At 38.8% G+C, this 22,503-nt stretch overlaps 1 protein-coding gene across 12 annotated transcripts in view; it reads left to right on the forward strand.

Moving 5' to 3' along the window:
* Positions 1 to 20,634, forward strand: part of LOC137634286 (zinc finger protein 709-like) — a 166,259-nt gene extending 145,625 nt beyond the window's left edge. For 7 of the 12 annotated variants that reach the window (XM_068366604.1, XM_068366598.1, XM_068366602.1 and 4 more), the window contains one exon: positions 17,956 to 20,634. In XM_068366604.1, the coding sequence (XP_068222705.1) occupies positions 18,224 to 20,533 (2,310 nt within the window). In that variant the 5' untranslated portion in view covers positions 17,956 to 18,223 and the 3' untranslated portion in view covers positions 20,534 to 20,634. Of the gene's footprint in view, positions 1 to 15,984; positions 16,195 to 17,955 lie in introns of all 12 variants that reach the window. The other 5 variants (XM_068366599.1, XM_068366601.1, XM_068366607.1 and 2 more) reach the window with 2 other exon arrangements.
* Positions 20,635 to 22,503: the final 1,869 nt, after the last annotated feature.

Below are 22,503 nucleotides of genomic sequence, written 5' to 3' on the forward strand. Positions count from 1 at the left end.
GTGACACCATATTTACCTATTTATTCAACATGTATATTCAGACTTTTAAAACCTTCCCTTGTACGTAGTACTATTAACAAACTACCCTTTAATGTACAGAACACTTAATGCATGTACTACAGTACCCTAAACTAAAACAGGCACAAATATTAAAGGCAATTTTATATCATGCGTTTCCTAAACACGCTAAAAAGCACGTTAAAAAATGGCAACTAATGTTTTGTTTACATTTATCTCTGATCATAATGAAGAAACAAACTGGAGGTAGAGCTTTGCTTATTACCCAGACATATTTCCCATACTATTCCCTTAGAACTACATCACATCTTCCTACTTTAGATATATATATATATATATATATATATATATATATATATATATATATATATATATATATATATGTATATATATATATATATATATATATATATATATATATATATATATATATATATATATATATATATATTTATATGTATACACATATACATACCTACATATATACATACATACATATATACATAAATACATGCATACATATATATATATATATATATATATATATATATATATATGTTACTGTATATATATGGGTTATGGAAAAAATCCGCGAAGTGGTGAATCCGCAATGGTCGAACCGCGAAGTAGCGAGGGTTCACTGTATATATATATATATATATATATATATATATATATATATATATATATATATATATATATATATATATATATATATACATTATTCCTATATCTGTTCATTTAATATTGTATATAAAATATTTTGTTGCATTTTATATAGGATTCAGAGAATACCTGTTGCATTCTCATTCAAGCCCTTGACAGAATAGTAAGATCTCTCACAACGGGAATGTCTACTTTTGGTCTTATGCCAGAGAGTTTAAAAGTGCAAGTTTTTAGTGCTAAATTAGTGCAGTGAATTTATTCAATACAGTGGACGGTGCTTCTGTTCGGACCTGTCGTTATCCTAGCCTTAGACCTCTTCCAAGCTCCCCGACCCATGGGAGAAGGAATGTCGATCAGCGAAAGGAAGCGAGAGGCGTTAGCCTGGCACCAAGCGTCTTGTAAGACCCGAGCAGAAGTCCCCTCGAGCGTTCCTGTTGACGATTCCCAGAACGCTCGCCCTCGCCGTAGGTAAGGCGAGGTAAAAGTGATATCTAACGCCAAACGCAGAGCTTTAGACAGCTAGATACTAATGCTGCTGTAAGAGTTTGACACGATGTTTGTAACTTAGTGCAACTTCTTTGTCTCTCTTGTTAGATGATCGACCATTCTAGACGCGAACGGCATAGTTCCGAGCGTCTGAATCGCGAGCGTTTGCATCGCGAGCGTCTGAATCGTGAACGGCTTTGTTCCGAGAGTCACGTGACACTGAACGTCAAGCAGTTGCATGGCGTCTGGCTTCCAACAGTTAGACTTGACGTCGTATGTTAAACAGTTTGACGTGACGCCGAGAGTCGTGCAGTTCCATGGCGTCAAGCTTCCAGCAGTTGAACTTGACGTCGAGTGTCTTACAGTTAGAGGTGACACCGAGCGTCAAATAGTTGCTTGGCGTCAAGAGTCCAGCAGTTGGACTTGACGTCGACTGTCAAGATCGCGAACGTCTTAGTTCTGATCGTAATGACCATGAGCGTCTAGCGTTGGAACATTGTTACGCCAGGCGCTATATTAAAAGATACAGAAATAATATTAACTGGAAAGATATTATTTTCTCAGACCAAGACCTGCTTGAACTAACTCTTGGTATTTGTTGGAGGGCGAGAATTAAGCCTCTAAAATATATTGAGGCCAGAATTTAGGACCTTAAGGAGTTGACTCCTAGGAAACAAGACATCTCTACCTCGGTTAGAGACTTTTAGGAGGAATGGATTGACGATCTCTTTTCCCCTATTTATCTTTTAGTGGAATTCTCTTAGGAGAAGTTCCTAAGATCATTCTCCCTTTAATTGACACTAAGAAACTCATGAGAGTTTTTTCTGAAGAGTTTCCAATTTATTTTGTGCCTGCTGCTCCACGTCCCGCCTTCAGAGTTTTTGCTAAGGAAGGCGTCGAAGGAGTCTCTGTTTACTAAGATGATGCTAATAAGGCAGTGCAATAGCACATCCTCAATGCAGCATAAAGAGATGTTGGTGCAGCAACACTTTCAGCTGGAGCAGCAGGAAGTGCATTAGTGCTTTTATGAGAGAAGGCAGTTTACCTTTTTTGCTGTGTGGTTGTGGACGTAGGTTTTTGGGGTCTTGAGTCTGATCCTCCGTCAAAACCCTGAGCAACAAATGCTGCAGTACAACCGGCTTTGTGAGAGAAGTCGTTGTACATAGAAAAATTCTCGATCATCTAATAGAGCTTGAGGATGATGGGAAACTGGATGCAATTAGGAGTAAAAACCTATGAAGACAGCTTCCTTATCAAGTATGCCAGCTTAGCAAAGGTGGAGGTATAGCCACATTAAGGTCAAGGACCTGTTGGCAGCCCCACAGAGACTTTTACAGCCCCCTGGGTGAATTGCTGAGTCTCTTAAGGAATGCAGGCAATGAAGCAGGGTAACTTTGCACCACCCCTTTTTTCTTCCCCCTTTTTTCTTCCTCTCTTCTCCCTCAAGAGTTGGTCAAAGACACAGGTTTTGGTGTCTAAATCAGCAAGAAAGTTTCCGCTTATTTTTTCTCTAAACCGCACAGACAACAGTAGGAGCCAGACTTAACTACTTCTAGCGAGCCTGGGAGAGGAGAGGAGCAGACCTTTGGTCTGTGCTTTTACTAAAGGAGGGATGCGAAATCTTTTTCCTAGTGAAACCTCCTTTATTAGTTTCTCCGGTAGACCTCTCTGCCAAATACAGAGAGGAGCCTAAGAGATCAAATGTCTCTCTTTTTGGAGAGGGAGGCTATTGTCCGGTCCTGGATGTCACTGCTCTCAACGCCTTCGTTCAGAAGACAAAGTTCTCCATGGAGACATCGAAATCAGTCCTTACAGCAGTAAGAAAGGCCCACTGGATGGTCTCTTTAGACCTCCAGGATGCTTACTTCCACATCCTCATCCATCCGAACTTCAAGCAATACCTGAAGGTTCGTTTATAGGAGGAAGTTGTCCAGTTTTGGGCTCTTTGTTTCGGTCTAAGCACCACCCCTCAAATAGAGGGTGTGTCTATTAGGACCTGTTGTTCTTCTAATCCATAGACCTATTCCAAGGAATGTCGACATTAAAACTTCTTCCAAGCTCCCTATCCCTTGGGAGAAGGAATGTCGAACGACAAAGGAAACGAGTCACTTTAGCTCCCGAGCAGTTACCTCCTCGAGCATACCTATTGACGCTTCCCAAGACGCTTACCTTCATCATAGGAAAGGTGAGGTAAAAGTTTTTTCGTCATCTTCGGATGACACAGCGCTCAGACGAGGCTGGCGTCAACTTCCAGTCCTCTAAAGAGGAAGGTGGACACGGTCAATCAGCGTCCTATCATGACACTGCAAGCGTCTGGTTGTAGTCTTTTGAGCAGTCCTGAGCGTTTTTTCTTTCTACCGAAGAAAACTCTCCTACCAAACATCCTTTAAGGATGTCGATAACTGTCAAAATAACGTCCAACTCACCCAGTTGCAGGACAGTTGTCTGAGCCTAGCATGACATTGGTTCATGCTCCTTCTCCACCGTTAAACTGGTTATCATCTTCTGGACGTTCTGCGTGTTTTTTTAAACGGTGTAGAAAGAGAGCATGTGGTAGATGTGACGTCTCCTATACCACAACAGGTTGACCCTATTTTTATTATGCTGCTAAATATGCAACAGAAGTTCTCTTCGCTCATGCTAGTTTTTCAGCCTGCGAACAACAAGAGAGTAGCAGGCGTGGACCATGAGTATCAGGTAACTTCGCACCTGGACACCAAGCGTAGTGAGGCTACTAGTCGAGATGTTCTTGATAACGAACGTCTTTATAACTCCTTAGTTAAATGTCGTATTTTAGCCATTTTAACCAAAAGAGTCAAGCAGACAGACGTGACGTCGAACGTCTCCCTAACGGGACGTCGAGCTTCCAGAGGAACGTGACGTCCTGCAGGACGTGACGTCGAGTGTTCAGCAAGATGTGACGTCGAGCGTCTTATCGGGACGCGACGTCAACCATCAAGCAGAATGCGACCCCGAGCGTCAAACAGCTTGTTACATGGACTTGTACGCATTTCCACTGTTCAATTCATTACAAAGTGATGCAAAAGTTTGTGTAACACAAAAGGAACGGATTGACTCTAGTCGCCCTCTTTTTGCCCTCAGAGAGTGGTTCACAGAGGGACTGCAATGGATGGTAGACTCTCAAAGAAGTCTTTCATTAAGAGTGGATTTACTCAAACAACCCCACTTGGAAGGTATCATCTAAATCTCCAAGCTCTTCATCTAACTGTCTTCAGATTATCGAAAAACTCACAAGAATTTGAGGTTTTTACGAAGGAAGCAACTAGAGCTTTTGCAGGAGCAAGGAGTACTTCTTCCATGAAGGTTTAACAATCTAGGTACGAGGTTGGTTAGAGAGAGGTGCAGAGTCAACTCTCTTTCCTCGCCTAGTACTTCTGTAACTCAGATTTCTGACTTCCTGTTACATCTTCGAAGGAAATGCAATTTTGTTATCCTCTACCATATAGGATACAAGAGTACTGTATGTTAGCAACCGTATTCATGGCAAAAAGACTTGGACCTTTCTAATGTTAAAGACCTACAGAATCTTCTCAAATCGTTTGAAACATCGAAGAAACAGCTCCAGGATTCACCAGTTTGGAATCTGAATATTGTCCTGAAGTTCATTATGAGTGACAGGTTTGAGCCCTTGCATTCAGCTTCATTTAGGACTTCACGAAGAAGACTCTATTTTTGGTCAGTCTGGCGACAGCTCACAGAGTCAGTGGGATTCATGCTTTTAGCTTAAATGATTGGTTTTTTCAAGACCACAAAGCTATCTGCTCATTGCAGTTAGGCTTTTTTGCCAAGAACCAACGCCCTTCTCAACCTTAACCCAAGGCTTTTGAGATTCCGAACCTTTCGGATGTGGCTGGCGAGGAGTTAGAGAGAGCCCTGTGCTCAGTAAGAGCCCTGAAGTTATATCTGAACTGAACGAAAGAGTTGCGAGACTAGTCGGAAGCTCTTTGGTGCTCGGTCTAGAAGTCCTCGTTTTAGATGTTGAAGAATGCTCTTTCATTCTTCATCAGGCTCTTAATTAAGAGGCTTATGCACTTTGCAGTAAGGCAGACTGCAAGTTTTTATAAAGACCAAGACGCTTAAAGTTCAAACTGTAACAACTTCGGTGGCCTTCAAGCAAAATAGTTCGTTGCAAAGCATTAAGGACACAACTTTTTAGAGGAGTAAATCTGTGTTCACTTCACATTATTTGAAACGTGTCCAGACTCATTTTGAGGACTGCTTCACTCTGGGACCATTCGTAGCAGCGAGTGCAGTTGTGGGTGAAGGATCTACCACTACGTTCCCCTAACCCTAGTACCCTTTTTCTTCTCTTGGAACTTTTATATTTTTTTTATGGTTGTATGTGGAGATTGGTTGACAATTTAACGCAATCTTTGATTTAGTCAGGTGGTCATTTTGTTGCTTGAGAGTGCCCGGAACAAGGGTATTAGTTGAGGTCCTGTCAGCATAGAGGTTATTTACCAGTTTGACAGCTCCTAGAGGTCTTCAACCCCCTGGGTGGATCACTGGATCTCATAAGCATAGCAGACATAATGAGGCAGAGAATCATTGAAGTCAGCTTCCTTAACAGGTACGACCCCTTAAGCTTGTTTTAATTAACTCTTAAGTAATATTCCAACAATGTAGCTGTCTGTAACCTTCCACCAAGGGTGTCAATCAGCTATTTTTATATAACCAGCGGGTAAGTTTAGTGTTTAAAAATTATATTTTCATAATAAAATAAATTTTTGAACATTACCCGCTGGTTATATAACCTTTATTCCCACCCTCCTCCCCTCTAGAGACCTATGGGCAGGGAAGATCTGGAGAAGTATGGAATGGTTCTGTATATCTTGCGTGAGGGCGCTAGTGTACACCTGGCTACTCTATCTGTGATTGCCGCGAGGTTTTTGAATTTCTGCCAGACGTCAGAGACTAAAGCTATTTTTATATAACCAGCGGGTAAGTATGTTAAAAAATTGCTCTTTCAATTTGTTCCTACTTGTATACAAACTTTTGGTCCCTTGAAATAGAAGATGCCTTCAACACTGGATGGAATGGCCATTGAATCATTAACAAGGCAGGTGGTGTCAGAGGAAGCCCTGTTTATCGCAGACTAGCGACTTTCTTCTTAAACTGCATTCCTCCAATGAAAATGACGTTCATACACTTCTAATAAGGAAGACGATGAATTCTGCTTGAAACGTAACTAGGCTCGCTCCATGGTAGTATCCTTTCTGTGGGAGAGAGTTAGCTGGTTCAGACCGAGTGTCGCCATTACCTGTGTGTTTGGTAATAAAAGTCATTTCGTTCTGCGGGCACTAGTGTTCCTCCGAGTGTTAACACTTGTTGTGTAGTGCTAGTGCCATTGAGTGTTTTTAGAGCTCCCCTTGTGATGAAACCCCCAATATATTTGCTGCAGAGGAAGCTCTTGTAGCTTCATATTCTAAGAGAACAGAGTCATTATTTATGCCCAGATTATGACTGTGACATCAAGAAAAGATGGTGGTTGGCAAGGGGAAGTAGATGAAGTTTGCTCTCTCTTTTCCTCTTCTACCAACTCCTTCTCCCTCCTTTTGCTAAAAGTTCCTTGGGACTTACAATGATTGATCTCCTTCTGGAGGGAGTGACTGTACTCACCCATTAACTGATACCTTCGGGATAGGCAGATGAGGGTATTGATCATGCTACATCTTCATGCCAATATGGAGCTCATTAGCATCAAAGTAAAGGATGAAGTAGCTAAGGAGTAAAGAAGGTAATTTAACTAGATGCAGATAAGCCCAAAGTTACCAGACCCCAAACAGATATTAACTTAGGAAACAAAAGTAATCAGTTTTTCTTGACTTCAAAATGATAAGTACTGTATTAAAAATAGAAAATTATCCAAAAAGCACAAAAGGATTAAAAAAATAGCTCGCCTAAAAAATTTTTACCTTACAAACAAACTATAAAAGATGAAAGTTCTTTCAGTAGTTTTCTAATTGCCCTTCAATATGGAACAAAAGTCCTTTGGACTGCTAAGATAATCTTTACTCGAAACCGGATTTTACGTTAGATGTTTTCACTAAACTTCTTGATCCTAAATGTAAAAAAAACCAGATTTGAAGATTAAATGATCAAATGAGAACAAACTTGAGTAAAATAAAAGTCTGAGGGTCATGCAGGCTGTAAATAATTCTGTAGACATTGCTGGGAACTCTTAGATCCTTGAGCACATGCTTGTAGCTACCTATGTCCTATCATTTTTGGCTTGAAATTTTAGGCTCATGAAATTGGACTAAATTTTGTGTATTGGGTTTGTAGTGTAACCATGTAGTATTGCAGTTCAAGCTATTCCCTTTAGTACTGGATAGTTGTAACCTCTTTGAATGTTGCTGAAACTACATGCATGGCCTACAGTACAAGTTGTCTTTTTTTTTTTTTTTTTTTTCAAGGGAAACCCCTAAAAATGTATCATATGATACTGTAAATTCAGTTTTCTCGTCTCTATGGACTACTTGGAAATATTGTACGTCTTTATTGGAAATGAAAGAGGCAGGTAGAATAGACTAGTGAACCAAAGAGGACAATAACAAAAAATCGTTGCAATTTTGATACAGCTTCAATCCAAAAGAGTCACTAGGATTCAAGCAAAGAAGGAACTAGACAGTCATTATATAACCTTTTAGGATGATTTCTGAATAGCTAGAATGGAGTTGCATTAAGGAAGTACCTTATGATAACCTCTTGATCAGATTGAGGTACAGCTAGAACATTATCTTCACAAATATGAAAATAGTTTTCATCATCATTATCCCACATTCAATCTTCACTTATGGGTTGAGTGTTTATCTTGGCTGCTTTACAGTCAGTTAATGTATTTTAGTGTATTTTAGAAATGTTTACAAATGTGTAAGATTTTGGAATATTTGTCAATGTTGATAAATCTCAAATTGGAAACATTATTAGTGCCTGCAGGCATTTGCAAGGAGGCCATGGAAATCTGCCTGAATCAAAATGGACGTCTCCAAACTATTGATACTTGAAAAACTTGAGAACTATGAGCAAAATAGATCATGCTATTCAGAAATTTAAATTGGTTGCAAGGCCTGTATTGTTGGGTAAACATAATTGAAACCAACGAAAGTCTGTTAGGAGAGCCAGGAGATGGGCATTTACTGTGACAGGTTCCTTGTCGGGCCAAAACTGGGTTATCAAAGAGCCAGTCTGGATTAAATTCAGTAACCATCAGTATTGTCAGTCTTATATCCAGTCAAAATAAACCCATTCAGCCAATACATAAATAGATAGAACTCATTCATGGAGTAACCACTTGTTATGTCCTTGATAATAAGTAGCTAGTTGAAACAATTTCTACAACCTTAGTGGGGGAGTGCATTGTACTTTAAGCATTACTGAAGGGTCTTTGCAGCATTCCTTCAACTCTTAGCTACACCCATTTCCTAGTCTTTTACATAACCTTTACACATTCCATTTTTCCATCTTGCTATTTACCCTCATAATTCAACTATAGGGTTTCTTCCTAGTTTAACTTCAGCATTGATTGTTCTCCCCAGCCCTAGCTTGATGCCATATCCATAAATCTTTATAAATGTCTACAAGGATTTAGTCTTCACTGTTTAAGCCATGAATTCAGTACAGGCATAATGGGTGGATGGTCCCATTCATCACATTATTGATATTTGTATAAAGTTATTTACCAAAACTGTTCCATGTAGTCACATTTCCTGCTAAACATAAATAGAAGGAAGTAGGTCACTGAGAGGGATTTGGAATGGCATGTTCAATTTGATCTCTAGAGTATACAGGTAGTTGATAATTAACTTAAGATATACTGGATTCTGGTTATGGCTAGTCACCTATGTGTGCTACCAGAAAAATACTGAGTAAACAATGTAAGATGGACAAGGTGAAAAGTTACAGTACTTTGTTTTAATTTTCATTCATACACTTTCCAAGGGCTCTTAGTTAATCCTTTTGCTCTCATTGAAAGGAGATGAATAGCACTTTCAAGCCTGCTGTTTGTAGATCCTTATCTTGGGCAGAATGAATCCACCATGAGCTGCTAGGGCAGTTTACAGGGTCTAGGCCCTGCCCCAAGATGTTCAAGCCACTATGATAGTGACACTGCTAATGACACCACTTAGGTTAACTACATTATTATATACACTTTGTTTATATTTAACTTTGGCTTCATATCTTTAATATAAAATTCATAATTGAAAATACTAATTCTATAATATTTGTAAGAAGAGGAGTCTACCTCCTCATGGTGGACCATACTAGAACTCAGGTCTATATATAGAAAAAATACGCTTAGCAAAGGTTAACCCTTTCTCCTAACTACTAAGTAGGTAGTTACCCCTTTGATGGATTGAAGGGTAAAGAAGAAGGCTATACCTAGGTCATACTCTTTTCCTTAGCTACAAATAGTAATAACGCATTGCTTACCAAGTAAATATTATTATTATTATTATAATTATTATTATTACCATCTAAGCTACAACCATAGTTGGAAAAGTAGAATGCTATAAGCCCAATGGCTCCAACAAGGGAAATAGCTGTTAGGAAAGGAAATAAGGAAACAGAGTAGTGTGCCTGAGTGTACCTGCAATCAAGAGAACTCTAACACAAGACACAGTGGAAGACCATGGTACAGAGACTGTCATTATCAAGAGTAGAGGACAATGGTTTGATTTTGAAGTGACTTTCTCCAAGAAGAGCTGCTTACCATACTTAAAAAAGTCTCTTCTACCCTTTCTAAGTAGAAAGTAGCTACTGAATAATTACAGTAAAGATAACTTCTTAAATGAAGATTTTGGTTTGCTTAGTGTTGCCAGGTATATGAAAAAAGATGAGAATGTATAAGATATTGGCCAGATTATTAAGTGTATGTGTAGGCAGAGGAAAAATGAGCATGCCCTCAAGAGCTCTCTTATGTGTGAGTGCATTCCTACAGAAGCCCACCCTCACCTACTTGTGAGTGCACTTGTGCAAAAGCCCACTCTCATTTTCTTGCGGGAACGCGCCCACGAGAAGTTTCCTTGAGAGCGCCAACAAGCGCCCTCTTTGTTTGTGGTACCTTTCGAGAATGCACCTTTGCCTTCTTGTAAGGCCAGAGATTTAAGAGTTCTACATTCACCAGCACATCCTAAAAATACCTGAAGATTTCACTAGATCATCTCACATGGGATCTCCATCGATACTTTCCAGGAATGTACCACGTGCTTGATATCCATGGATGCATTCTGGGATTGTTCCCCACACTGAATCCCTGGTTGCTATACCCCTATGTGTTGACTCCCCAAAAGCAAGAACCCTAATCATGTGCCAGATCATCTTTGCCGTATGATATTCTTTACGAGATCCTACCACTCTCCCAGACTGGACAACAAGTAAGATGCCTTCGAAGATGTGTATGAGGACTGATCGATTGGATTTGTGTACATGTGATTCCTACTGTTTCCCTCCCTGTGGGAGAATCAGTGTGGTACCGAGCATACGTATGTGTATGGAGTGCAAATTTGTCTGTGCTCTTTACTCACAAGAACAAGACCATGTACTGCTGTTAGGAATAAAAGACCCAGCCCTTTCTCCTACCTGGACGAGCTCTTTCCCACTTTCGTGAGAGAGAGATAGAGAGAAACGGTGCATGCCCCCTTTGGGAATAAACATCAGTATGTGCTGTTTTGGCACCATTCTGTTCTCACCTCATTCGTGAGCTGATAGGTTATGTACTGTACTTGAAAGCTTCCCATCAACTAGTTTAAGTATTGGTATACAGTACAAGTGCACACACAACTGCTACCTGTGCTCTGTATCTCAGGAAAATAGCACACTCGCTGCCAGTAGGATAAAAGTTTTATCTTCCTTTCTCCTCCTTGAACAATCTCTCTCTCACTTTCAGGGGAGAGAGAGAGAAGCTGTGCATGCCGAGAGTTGTTCCTTCTAAAAAAAAAAAAAAAAAAAAAAGCGACACTTTTGCACCTGTGCGATGTTTTGTACCGAATTCAATCCCTCTTACCAAGTGCTCTTTTTCATCTAAAGATGATGTTTAAGATATCCAATCTCTCTGTGTACGTGTATGAGAAACAGGACGTTCAAAGCTCATACCCAGCTCTGAGCAGTAGGTGATACAGGTGTTCATGTGCCTGTTACCAGCATTCGGTTTTATACACAATGAGCTCTTGTACCCTTGATCAGGATAAAAGGGTACTGCCCTCTTTCCGCCCTTCTTCCAACAGTTGCCAAGAGACAAGATAAGGACCGTTCAGAACTCTCTTTGGGATCTCTTCCCCATTTACGTGTTGGAGGAATGGTATATAGTAACGTATGTACATTTCCCAACTGAGTGGTAAGAAAACTCATGATCGCTCTTCCACCGCACATACATGTGAACTTATCTACTCTGGTAGGTCTCAGTTTCCTTATCTCAAGTGCTTTCTTCCCCTGAAGTAAGTTTTGGTATTAGGCTAAGGTGTTCAACACTAAGCGATTGGATGCTTCATGTATGTTTTTCGGTTACTTTTGTATCACTCACTTTTGGCATTTAATTAAATTCCAGCTCTCCCAGTAAACGATACTGGTGGAAGAAAAACATGATTGATATCATCACTTGCACAGGCCCTGAGATCTTCCTTTCCCTTCATGATGGAGCACCAGCACTGCTGGTCAGGACATGAGCATGCGCCCTCATCTCTCTCCTGCCTTGGTGCTTTCCCAAAATCCTTTTGGGCCAATATGACTAAGTGACCTAGATCTTCCCACACTCAAAGAAATACTAAGATCTTGCAACTCGGTTTCTAGTTGAGTGTTGGAATAGGTGAATTCTCAAATCCGATCTCAGCACTCGTACAGGGGCAGAGATGCCACATCATTCTCGCGTATGTTAAGTATCCTATCCAATCAATGATAAGTATTCGATCATCGTGTTCCATTCACTGACAGTATGGAGAGTGTACTAGGAAGAGAAGGATTCTTTGATGAAATATTGAGATGTCACCAATTAAGTTTAGGAAGACCAGTTGATAGGCGTTGCATACGAGTGATTCCTACAGTTTCTCTCTCCATGAGGGAGATAGTGTGGGACAAAGATCGTTCCTCTCAAGGAAGGAATCCTAATATATTCCCACCGTGTTTGCAAGGTAAAAGATATCTATGAACGTACCCAACCCCAAATAGATGTGATGGTACACAGTACAGAAGCTCATGCATCAGCTATCTTTGTTTGGCTCTCATGAGAATGAGCACACACTATCAGTAGGGATGAAGGATGCTGCCTTTCTCTCCGCATAATGAGCAGTCGTCTAATCTCTGCCCTTGGAAGAGTGAAACCACTGCGTGCCATTATTTACCCAGGAAGGAGAGAACTACCTGACTTGAACTCCAGGGAAGAGTTTGGTACTGTAATATGTATAGGAGCTCACACTCCTACCGCCAGCGCTAGCTCTAGTAAAAGACCAAACCATCGTCCCTCTCTTGCCTCGGAGGGTTCCTGATATGCATCATGACTTTATCACCACGGTCCATTGATTCAGTGATTAGACACTGAAAACAGGGGCACTATATAATACTCAGGTTCAGTCTGGCAGAACTGCCTTTTGTCCTAGGTATTCATGCTCACCTTTCTGGGGCCTTTTAGATCAAGACTTACCTCTTATATTTTCTTGACCTTTGGCTTGTCCTGTCTCCTTCCAGGAGTTAGTGCTCCAAGACCAAAGAAGTTGACCTCCTTTTGCCACAATATGAGAGTTGTGTTCTATTAGTAACCCTGGCACATGGCCAGGTAGAAATAGAGGACTGGAGTATACTGTCCAGGCACATGGCCAGGCAGAAATGGAGGACCGGAGTGTACTTTAGAGTGCTGATAACACATTGATCATTCATTTCAGTAAACAGAGGGAAGTAATGTAGTTACTCAATACTGCCAAGAGCTTCCAGCTGGACATAAACAACGTCTAAGTCTAACCTCTACATTGGGGAACACACTGTACATGGGCTCCCACACCAGCAATTGCTTCAGGATTAAGGGAAGTATCAATGGTAAGCAGCCTGCAACCTGCAATTTCCATAGTTTCTGGTTTTAGTGGAATAAGAAACAGAATGATCAGGCTTGGTAGCTGACTATTTCCTCTCTAGGGAATTTCCACTCTAACCCCACTTACAAAGATCCTGCCATTCACATATGAATTCAAGGAGGATGGGCCACTTCAGGGAAATTGTTCTTAGAAGAAAGTCACTTGCTGTACAGCCAACCAGTAGTGCTTGTAACATGAGTACTTTAAAGTATGGTTGGCAAAGAACATACTGTACTCGGTACATGCCCATATGACATGGATCTATTCCCGACTTTTTTCAACAAGTGATCTTGTTTCACAGTCTCATATCAAACATACTGTTGGGAAGTTGACAAGGATTCATTCAGGCAGGGAAAAACACTCGATCAACAGTAACTTGGTGTAGGACCATTTGTGATCCCCATACAGTATCATTTTATGGCAGAAAGGCTTTGTACTTAAGGTTTTCACTATCGCCTGACTGACTTGTCATTCAGTTGAATAGGAACTTCCATTTTCTACTACCCAGTCCCCACCCCTTTGCAACATAATAAGAGCCTTTATGATCTCCATAGGGATTCTACTTGCTTGCTTCTTTCCATCCATTTTGCTGATCACTCAACAGTCAGTTGACAACAGTAAGGTATGGCAGGTACCGGATTGTTCCCAAGTGGCCATAAACTGAATGGTCCCCAGATCAGCTGTTTCTTCCTTCATCAAGCAAGCTCTTCAGTCTTCGCGATGGATACCACCCGACCCTCAAAGCAAGTTTTCAAAAAGGTCTTAGGTCTGGACCCTTTTCGAGATTCTACCATGTGGAGTCTAGGAGCTCAAGGAAACATTTACTGATTTCACAGGCCTCTCAACCGATAACTGTTCAAACAGCAGTCCTGACGAAACAAGTAGGAAACATCATGATTTTGCCTGTGCCACAAGTCACTCTGAAGAATAGAGGATCTCTATCATCTCAGTTCGAGGGTGAGTACAGAACCCAAAGCCCAACTGTTCACGTGATAAACTGTGAAGAAGTAATGGGTCCTCTAGTGCTGCAGCTTTAAGAGCACATTAGTTATTACTGCTTTTAAAAGTTAACCCAGATTTATGCCCACCAAATTCATATGTTACACTTAAATGCTATCTCTGAAAAACTAGCCCAAGAATTATTTATGTACACAGGTGTCTCAGTTCATCAAGATGTATTTCAGGATAAGATTAATTATCTAGTCCAAGCATGATGTCAGCCACAACATATCCGGGAGAACTAGTTTTTAAAGATTTTTGAGCCATACTAATCCTCTTCTTCGATGCAATTTCAGTTTTAATTCTTGAGTAATTTTCTTTAGCTTATATAGCTCTCAGTACTAGTGTACATAGATCTACTGCATTAGGGCACACAGTTTCCTGCCTTCAATTATTATAGTAGCAGTATATGAAAGCCCACGAGGAATATCTGTCATTGTACAGTAGTCATACTGAGAATTAAATACTTTTGGTCCTGACGCTTTTGGCTATTTAGACTGGCAAACATGAGTAAAGTGGCTCTTCCTAATACATTTATGACAGGCATCTTCACATGCAGGGCTTATACTTCTAGTATGACATAGTACTCCACAAAAGTAGTATGTCTTTCTGCCCCTACTGCAACTGGTGCCTTTCTAGAAGCATCAGGTGAGCTTTGCAGGTCATCCTCTTCAGAAGATTTGAGGTTTACTACTGCAGTTGAGGGAATAACTTACGATGCCTGTGGTTTCAGAGATGTAACAGTAACAGCAGTGTACAGTTAGAAAAGTGTAGGATTCAACATTCCTTTTTACAAATTCTAAGATAAGCTTGATTGTAAGCACCTTGCAAGTCAAAAATGTTCTTCTCTAGGAGGCGTGGCGTTGGCATATGTGAGCTGGAGAAAGATCATTGGTAAAGGCATACCAAATTAATTCTTCATGATATTGATCACCACTGACAGCCTTTACATTACAGTCTCTACTTAACTTCTTGATTCTCTCAAGAATTCCTCAAGTGATTCACTTGGCATCTGTCTGCTTGTTAAAAGTACTGTAAATTCCTAGCAAAAATCTCATTAGGTGTTTTCACATACAGTACAGTCTTTCTTGTACATTATAGTTATAGCTGAATCAAAATCTGCACACTTCCATATACAGTACTCTAGCACTTTATGAGACATCCAATTTACAAGTGTCTTGAATTTGTTAGGTGCATTCTCACCATGCTCCTTAATGAAGTTCACAAAGGTCCTGTGCCAATGTCGCCACTCCTTTGCCAATAGTGGAGGACTTGGGTTGATATCCAGACAAGCAGTTGTCAGCAACCCTCTCCATGGTTGGGGTGTGATTAAGTTGAGTAGATTTTGGTGACACTCAAACACATTGTTGCAGCTTCCTAAGCTTTACTTAGCTTAAACCATTACTACAGTCTAAAACAAACACAAATACATTTGTTAATAATCTGTTATATAAACTTCCAATGATGATTAGTAAATTGTAATATCGCTTGCAATGATAGTAATCCTTACCCTAAAAATATATATATCCTATTGCTATTACTGTAATTATCTAACAGATAAGTAAGCATGTTGTGTAGACCACCATCGTCTCTGAGAGTCCCGGATGTAAACAAAGTGAGATACTATCATATCAAACACGGGTAACGAAACAGAAATGGTAGAAGCAAAACATAGTATCCTTAATTAATAATTATACCTCTCATCACAAATTCTTAAGTAAATTGTATTTTTCAGAACTGCAAACCTGTATATTGTACTTTCCACCTCAACCACCCAGGAAGTCCTTAGCATAAGTTCAAAGTGAGGGCTTGGTGGCATGTTTGGTGGGCAGGGCTTCCCAACCACTCAGCAGTAACTATGCCACACCTTGTTGAAGTTTTAATAGCCATATCCAGCTTCACTGAAATCATACTCCTCCTATTAAAGGACTTGGGTTTGTATAAGGTTTGTATACTGTAGTTAGGAAAAGTACAAATGGAAAAAATTTGTGATATTTATGAATACTGTATAAAACATTCAAAATTCACCCTACTCAGATATAATGCCCATTTACTAAATGGGTTTTGGCAGTTAACTATTGAAAGATACTCATAAAAGAAGCTGTATACTTTAGTGGCAATAGGTAGACATTAGCCTAAACATTATCTAAAGGAGGTCAGCAATTTAACCTAGACTAAAAAAAGCCCATTTACAGTAATTTCGTGACAGTCAATCTAATATAAATACTCCTAAGCTGACGTGAAAGCCAGAGCTGAAAGGTGTAATACACTGGTAACTGTAGAAAATACTAGACTACGTTAGCTGAAAAACCATTGAATGGAGTAAACTTAGAAAACTAATAATTATGATGAAAGAGGCAATAAAATTCCATGAAATAAGAAAAGGTGGTAAAGAACAAAATCAAAACACTCCATCCTTTCAAGAAAGCTGGAAGTGAATGGCGACATACGCCGTACGAAATCGATCGCATAAACAAACAAAACAAAACACTGAAAGCAATCTTGAACAGTGGATTAATTCCCTTATAATGTTTATCCTATTACTAAGAATAGTGGGTAATTAAATCATAACTTTATTCCTCTCAATCAACTTAATAGTTGATGTCGACTTCTCACTTAAACTTGAGCAGAACATGTTAACAAGATGCAAGATGGCAGCTGGGCACAAAATTTTGCAAAAGTATCATTGCTTCCAGTAATAGTATTAGTTGTCAGTGATGACGTGTCATTGTTTGCCAAGATGATTTTCAGGATCGAAAGTGCTGTGACTGGTCCAAGAGCACCTCAATCCATGAGTCTCCCTTATACACACCAAGCTGTGCTATGCATGTTGAAACACAGGCCCTCAAACAGGGGAGACAATATTTTCTTTTTTTATTTTATCATATTGGATTCCCTGTTTTAGTCTTTTTTAGGAAAGTTATTGGAGACTACTCACACAGCACATTTACCCCCAAGAAAACATGTAGATAAAGGTAAAAGGTTTAAGTTCAAAATTTGTACCTAGGGATTTAGGTAAATTATGTAGCTAATGGTTCAGTAATGCTAAAGTAGCTAGTCTGTTCTTTGTGTAGGAACTAATTTTCTTGAAACCAGTTTTATATATCATACAGTATATTAAAAACCAGTCTTATGATTGTATCTCCACTGATTAAAGTATGAATCGCTTTATTGAAAGCAAAGGTGGTAAGATGTGGAGGTTTTAATCACTTACAGATGATCTCTCACCTAAGGAGAGCAAAATCTTTTTACCAGATGTGGATAGCTTTGGTCAATTTGAATCAAAACCAAAAGATATGTAACAAGGGGTTTGTATTTAAGAAACAAAATTAATACTTTTGATAGAAAGCTAGTATATTTCTTAGGGTATGATTTTAGGAAAGAAAATTTAAAGAGAAAATTTAAACCATTTTTTGTACTGTTCATATGCAAATAATATAAAAGTACAATATATGTATTGATATTTTTGTCCTCTGAATATTTATAAATTATTAGGAATACAAATTCATGAACCTGGAATGTCTTAAGTATATGAATTGGAAATTTTGTGCATGAGTAAGGCATTGCCAGCAGAGGTACGTACAGTATGTATATATTTTTGGGGGTACTATAAACCCTAATATAGTCATTGCAAAATACAGTCAAGGAAGGTATGCTGAAATATTTTTTATTTCTTTGTATTAAAGCATAAATAAATACTTTTCAGGGTCTCGATAATGAAGTGTTGTCATCATATATAATCACCACTTGATCAAGTATGGAGAGGACTATGTTTACGGTCAAGAAAATAACATTTTAGAATAAAGAAGATTTATTCAAAATATAGAAGATTTATATTGGCTATGCTCAAAGCTTAGATTAGAACACAAATGGAAATTTATTATGTATTTTGAAATACTGGATGGCTTGTGATACTCAATTTTTTTATCGAAGTGACTTATGTGAGATATCAAAAAAAAAAAAAATAGAGAAAGATGTCTTTAAAGGGAAACTTCACATGTTCATTTTGTTTACGAACATTTGCTCTTAAGAGTAGCCTTCAGATTCATGAATTAAATCATAATACTAATATCAAGTCACACAGATGCATATTTTGTGGAAGGCAGTACAGTCTACTGGCAAGTCTAGAAACTCACATGCTTAATCATGGCCCGAAAGTACCTTATGAATGTTCAACCTGTAACGAGAATTTTTCTTCAAAAGAAGACTTGTTGGAACACACTAAGGTACATGATTTGGATTGTGAAAATTTACAGTGCTTTGTATGCGAGGAGCTATTTCCGTCTGAGAGTGCTTTTAGAACGCATTTAAAATTTCATATTAATAAGAAAACATTTGAGTGTACAGTTTGTAAAGAGAGATTTGATTTAGAAGAGTTATTGAAAAATCACCAGCTAAAACATAGAGCAAAGAGTAAAAAGTGTCCTTTTTGTGTTGAAATATTTACTTGTGAAATTGAATACGCAAATCATCTTAAATGTCATGACATTAAAGGTGTTCCTGACAAATGGTCAAGAGACCATGATCCTTCCTTGCTTGATTTTCCTAAGAAAGAGGTAAGCCCAGATCCAGTTATTACAAGCAAAAACTGGACATGTTCAGTGTGCACAAAGGTTTTTAAATATAAAAAGGCTTATAATAAACATGTAGCAGCTCACATGCTTAAAGGAGAAAGATCTGAAAGTTTTGCAAAAGAAGACTCTAAAGAAGACTTACCGATATCTTTAAATCGTGTGCGACATTCCTGTGAGGTTTGCAAGACTTCATTTTCGTGTCTTGATTGGCTCAGGAAACACCTGGATCTTGAATCATATACGTGTGAAATTTGTAAATCATCATTTTCATCTTGTAAAGATTTTAAAGAACATAAGAAACACCATTCACTGGATTGCAGTAAATGTGGAAAAGTTTTCAAGAAACTTGGTCTTCTAAAGCAGCATATTCTTATTCATACTGAGGCCCAGCATTGTAAAATATGTAAAAAGACATATCCCAATGAATGGAGCTTACGTCGTCACATGATGGCAATCCATGCTGACAACAGGCATGTTCAGTGTGATTTATGTGGAAAATTGTATGAAAAACGATATTTGAAGAGCCATATGATGACTCATACAGGAGAGAGGCCTTTCAAATGTGAAGTATGTGGTGACAGTTTTGTACAGAGAATTCATCTCAGAACACACATGAAAATTCATACAGGGGAGAAGGATTACTTTTGTGACACTTGTGGGAAAATGTTTGCATTGAAAAGCACTCTAGATGTTCACTGCAGAACCCATACTGGAGAGAAACCATACACGTGCCATACATGTTGCAAACGTTTTGCAAGTTTAACATCGCTTCGGCAACATAAAAGAACTCATTATCCAAATGAGAAGTTTGCATGTGAGATTTGTAACAAGAAGTATGCTCAGAAGTTTCCATTATACCTTCATTATAAAAGCCATTCAGAAAGTGAATTGCAAAACTTGGATAAAGAACTGCAAAAGAAGATCTTCCATCATGCCCGTAAAAGTAGAGATTCCTCTGATATAAATGTAAATGAAGGAATTAAAAAGTTTGACTGTGGATATTGTGGGAAAGCTTTCAGTGTTAAAGCTAATTTGCAAATACATCTTCTTCTCCATACTGGTCAAAAACCTCATAAATGTGATATGTGTGGGAGAAATTTTAGACTCAAGTATAGTCTGAAGATTCATATGAGAACTCACACAGGTGAGCGCCCTTATAAGTGTAATATATGTATGAAACGTTTTGTCCAATACACGCACGCTAAGACTCATATGGTTCTTCATACAGGTAAAAAGCCATATTTGTGTCCTATCTGTGGTAAGGCTTTTGCAGATAAAAACAATCTTTCAGCTCATAAGAAGATACATTCTAAATATTCAACAGATGCATATCCCCCTAAGAGACAACTGTGTCCGTCTTGTGGGAGATCATTTTCTTCAAAGAAAGATCTCATGTATCATGTTAGTGGTTGTTCAGTTGAGGAGTTTGGTACCATTCGTGATAATCTTGAAGTGAAAATTGAAGATGATTTGGAAACATGTGCTAGTTATGAATCTATGGAATATGTGAAAAGTTCAGCTAAAAGTTTTGATCAAAATACAGTTGTACCGTCTATTGAATGTTCAACGGATGTTTCTATAGACCCCAACATTCAGTCCCAAAAATCACAGGTTATCATGATAAGTTCAGGTGTAGATGAAATTGTTATTCATGAAATAGAAGATACTTTTTTGGTAGATGTTGACCACAGCATCAATATAGTACCTTGAGATTTTAACATTAAGCTTACATAAAAAGTTTTAAAATAAAAGTTATTGCCACAATATAGAAAACCTGTTAACTTGTAATTCATAATAAACTACAGTTTTCAGGATGAGTTTTTATGACCTTTGGTAATGCAATATGGTTGTATTCTGTATGTATTGATCGTAGTTCAGTTGCTGTGACCCTGAATGCCCCTTTAGTGTTTTTTTTTCCAAACTCACTGCAACACCGTCATCATCCCCTACTGCCCTCTCATCAATATCATATCCTATTCCTGCCTAACTGTAGTTGGTAATTATTGCATGAATAAAGGATTATAAATAAGAAGTCAAGGTGTAGGATGAGTCACTGCAGGATAATGCTTTTAGTTTAACATGAAAAATGTGTTGTAGGAGGTTCTTTACTGTATTTTTCAACTATTCCTCTTCACTCATCTTCCATTTGATTGGACAAATTGTCACAGCCATCACCTGTTATGACAGCTACTTTGGTGATAACTTGGAATTTCCATAAACATAGGCTTTGGATATACTTCTTAATACTATAATGAAAATTTTGAGGATATGGTCTGCAGGGTTGCATTGTTTTCTGAATTGAAATTAAAATATGGTTAAGCAAAGAGAAAGGAAATCACTTCTGGACAGGCCAACTGTCTTTGAGGCTAAAGAGTAAATTCAGTTGGTTCTAAGGTATTTATAATAAAATTTTAACAACATTGCTTCTCCCATGGGGTTCCCTATGCAATATGGATACGAGTACAGTAGTTCTACCCGTGACAAGGCAGTAATTTTGGATTTTGACATCTATCATAAGCAAACAGAAGGATCGATTTGTCTTTATCAATAGAACCGTAGCAAAACTGAAGAGATTAAATGTTTAAATCTAATCCAGATTAAACTAATTTTATAGAATACGTGCAGGAGATAGCCTAGATTTTTAGGCTTGAAAACATAAATTTACTTCTTTCTTTTCAAATAAATTTGATTTAACAACCAGATTAAGTGGTGAATTGCACATTTTTAGATGCTACCAAAAAAACTATTTGAATTTAATTTCATGACGTGTTTTAATAAAGATAAAATCTTTATTATAGCATAATTCTTTTTAGAAATCAATATTCTAGCAAAATTACTACCATGGAATAAACAGCTTGTATGAATCAAATACTAATGTTCATGGAAAACAAACTGGGAAATTTCTTTACTCATTCATTTAATGCTAAGATACCTTTGAATCAGAAATAGAAGAGATTTGTTCCGTAACTGACATACAAACCACGCTATTTAATAGGGGTTATTACTTTCGGCGTAGCTGAAATGACGAGCCATTAGAATTTTAATGAGGGTTTACTACCCCACCGCTAGTTAGCGGGGGGTAGGGAGGGTAGTTTGCTAAACCCCCCCCCCCCCCCTCACAAACACCTGTGCTTGAGCTCACTTTGCTCTTGGCTCGGGTGGTAGTCGGACGTGTCCGCTTTCACCCTCGCCTTTCTGACAGCCATTAATGCTTTTTTGCTTTTCCTTTTACAGGTGTGTTTGAAGTTGGTCTCTGCTATCATGCGAAAGTGTCCTGGATTACCCGACCGCCCTTGTGGTACGTTTATGTCGGCGGTCGATACGGACCCTCGCACCCTTTGTCCTTATTGTAGGGGCCAACGGTGTGATAGAACTAATAAGTGTGGTAAGTGTAGGGAGTGGTCTACCTCCCAGTGGGAGAGGTTTTCTCGGCGACGGAAGAAGTCCAAGCGGGATATTTCTCCTTCGAAAGTTTCTTTGAAAGGAGAAAATTCCAAGGACTCTTCTTCCGTTGCCCAAACCTCCTCCGAAGCTCCCGCTCGATCGGTTTCTTCCGAGAAACTGTCGAGTGGTAGCGTAGGCCATAGTTCTGTTGCCTGAACTCAGGGTTCGGGAGAGGGAGTTGCCTCCCATAGCGAGGCAGCTCCTCCTCCTCCCCCAGGGGAGGATTTGAATATTAA

This window comes from Palaemon carinicauda, chromosome 44, assembly GCF_036898095.1.
Source record: "Palaemon carinicauda isolate YSFRI2023 chromosome 44, ASM3689809v2, whole genome shotgun sequence".
Taxonomy (NCBI): Eukaryota; Metazoa; Arthropoda; class Malacostraca; order Decapoda; family Palaemonidae; genus Palaemon; species Palaemon carinicauda.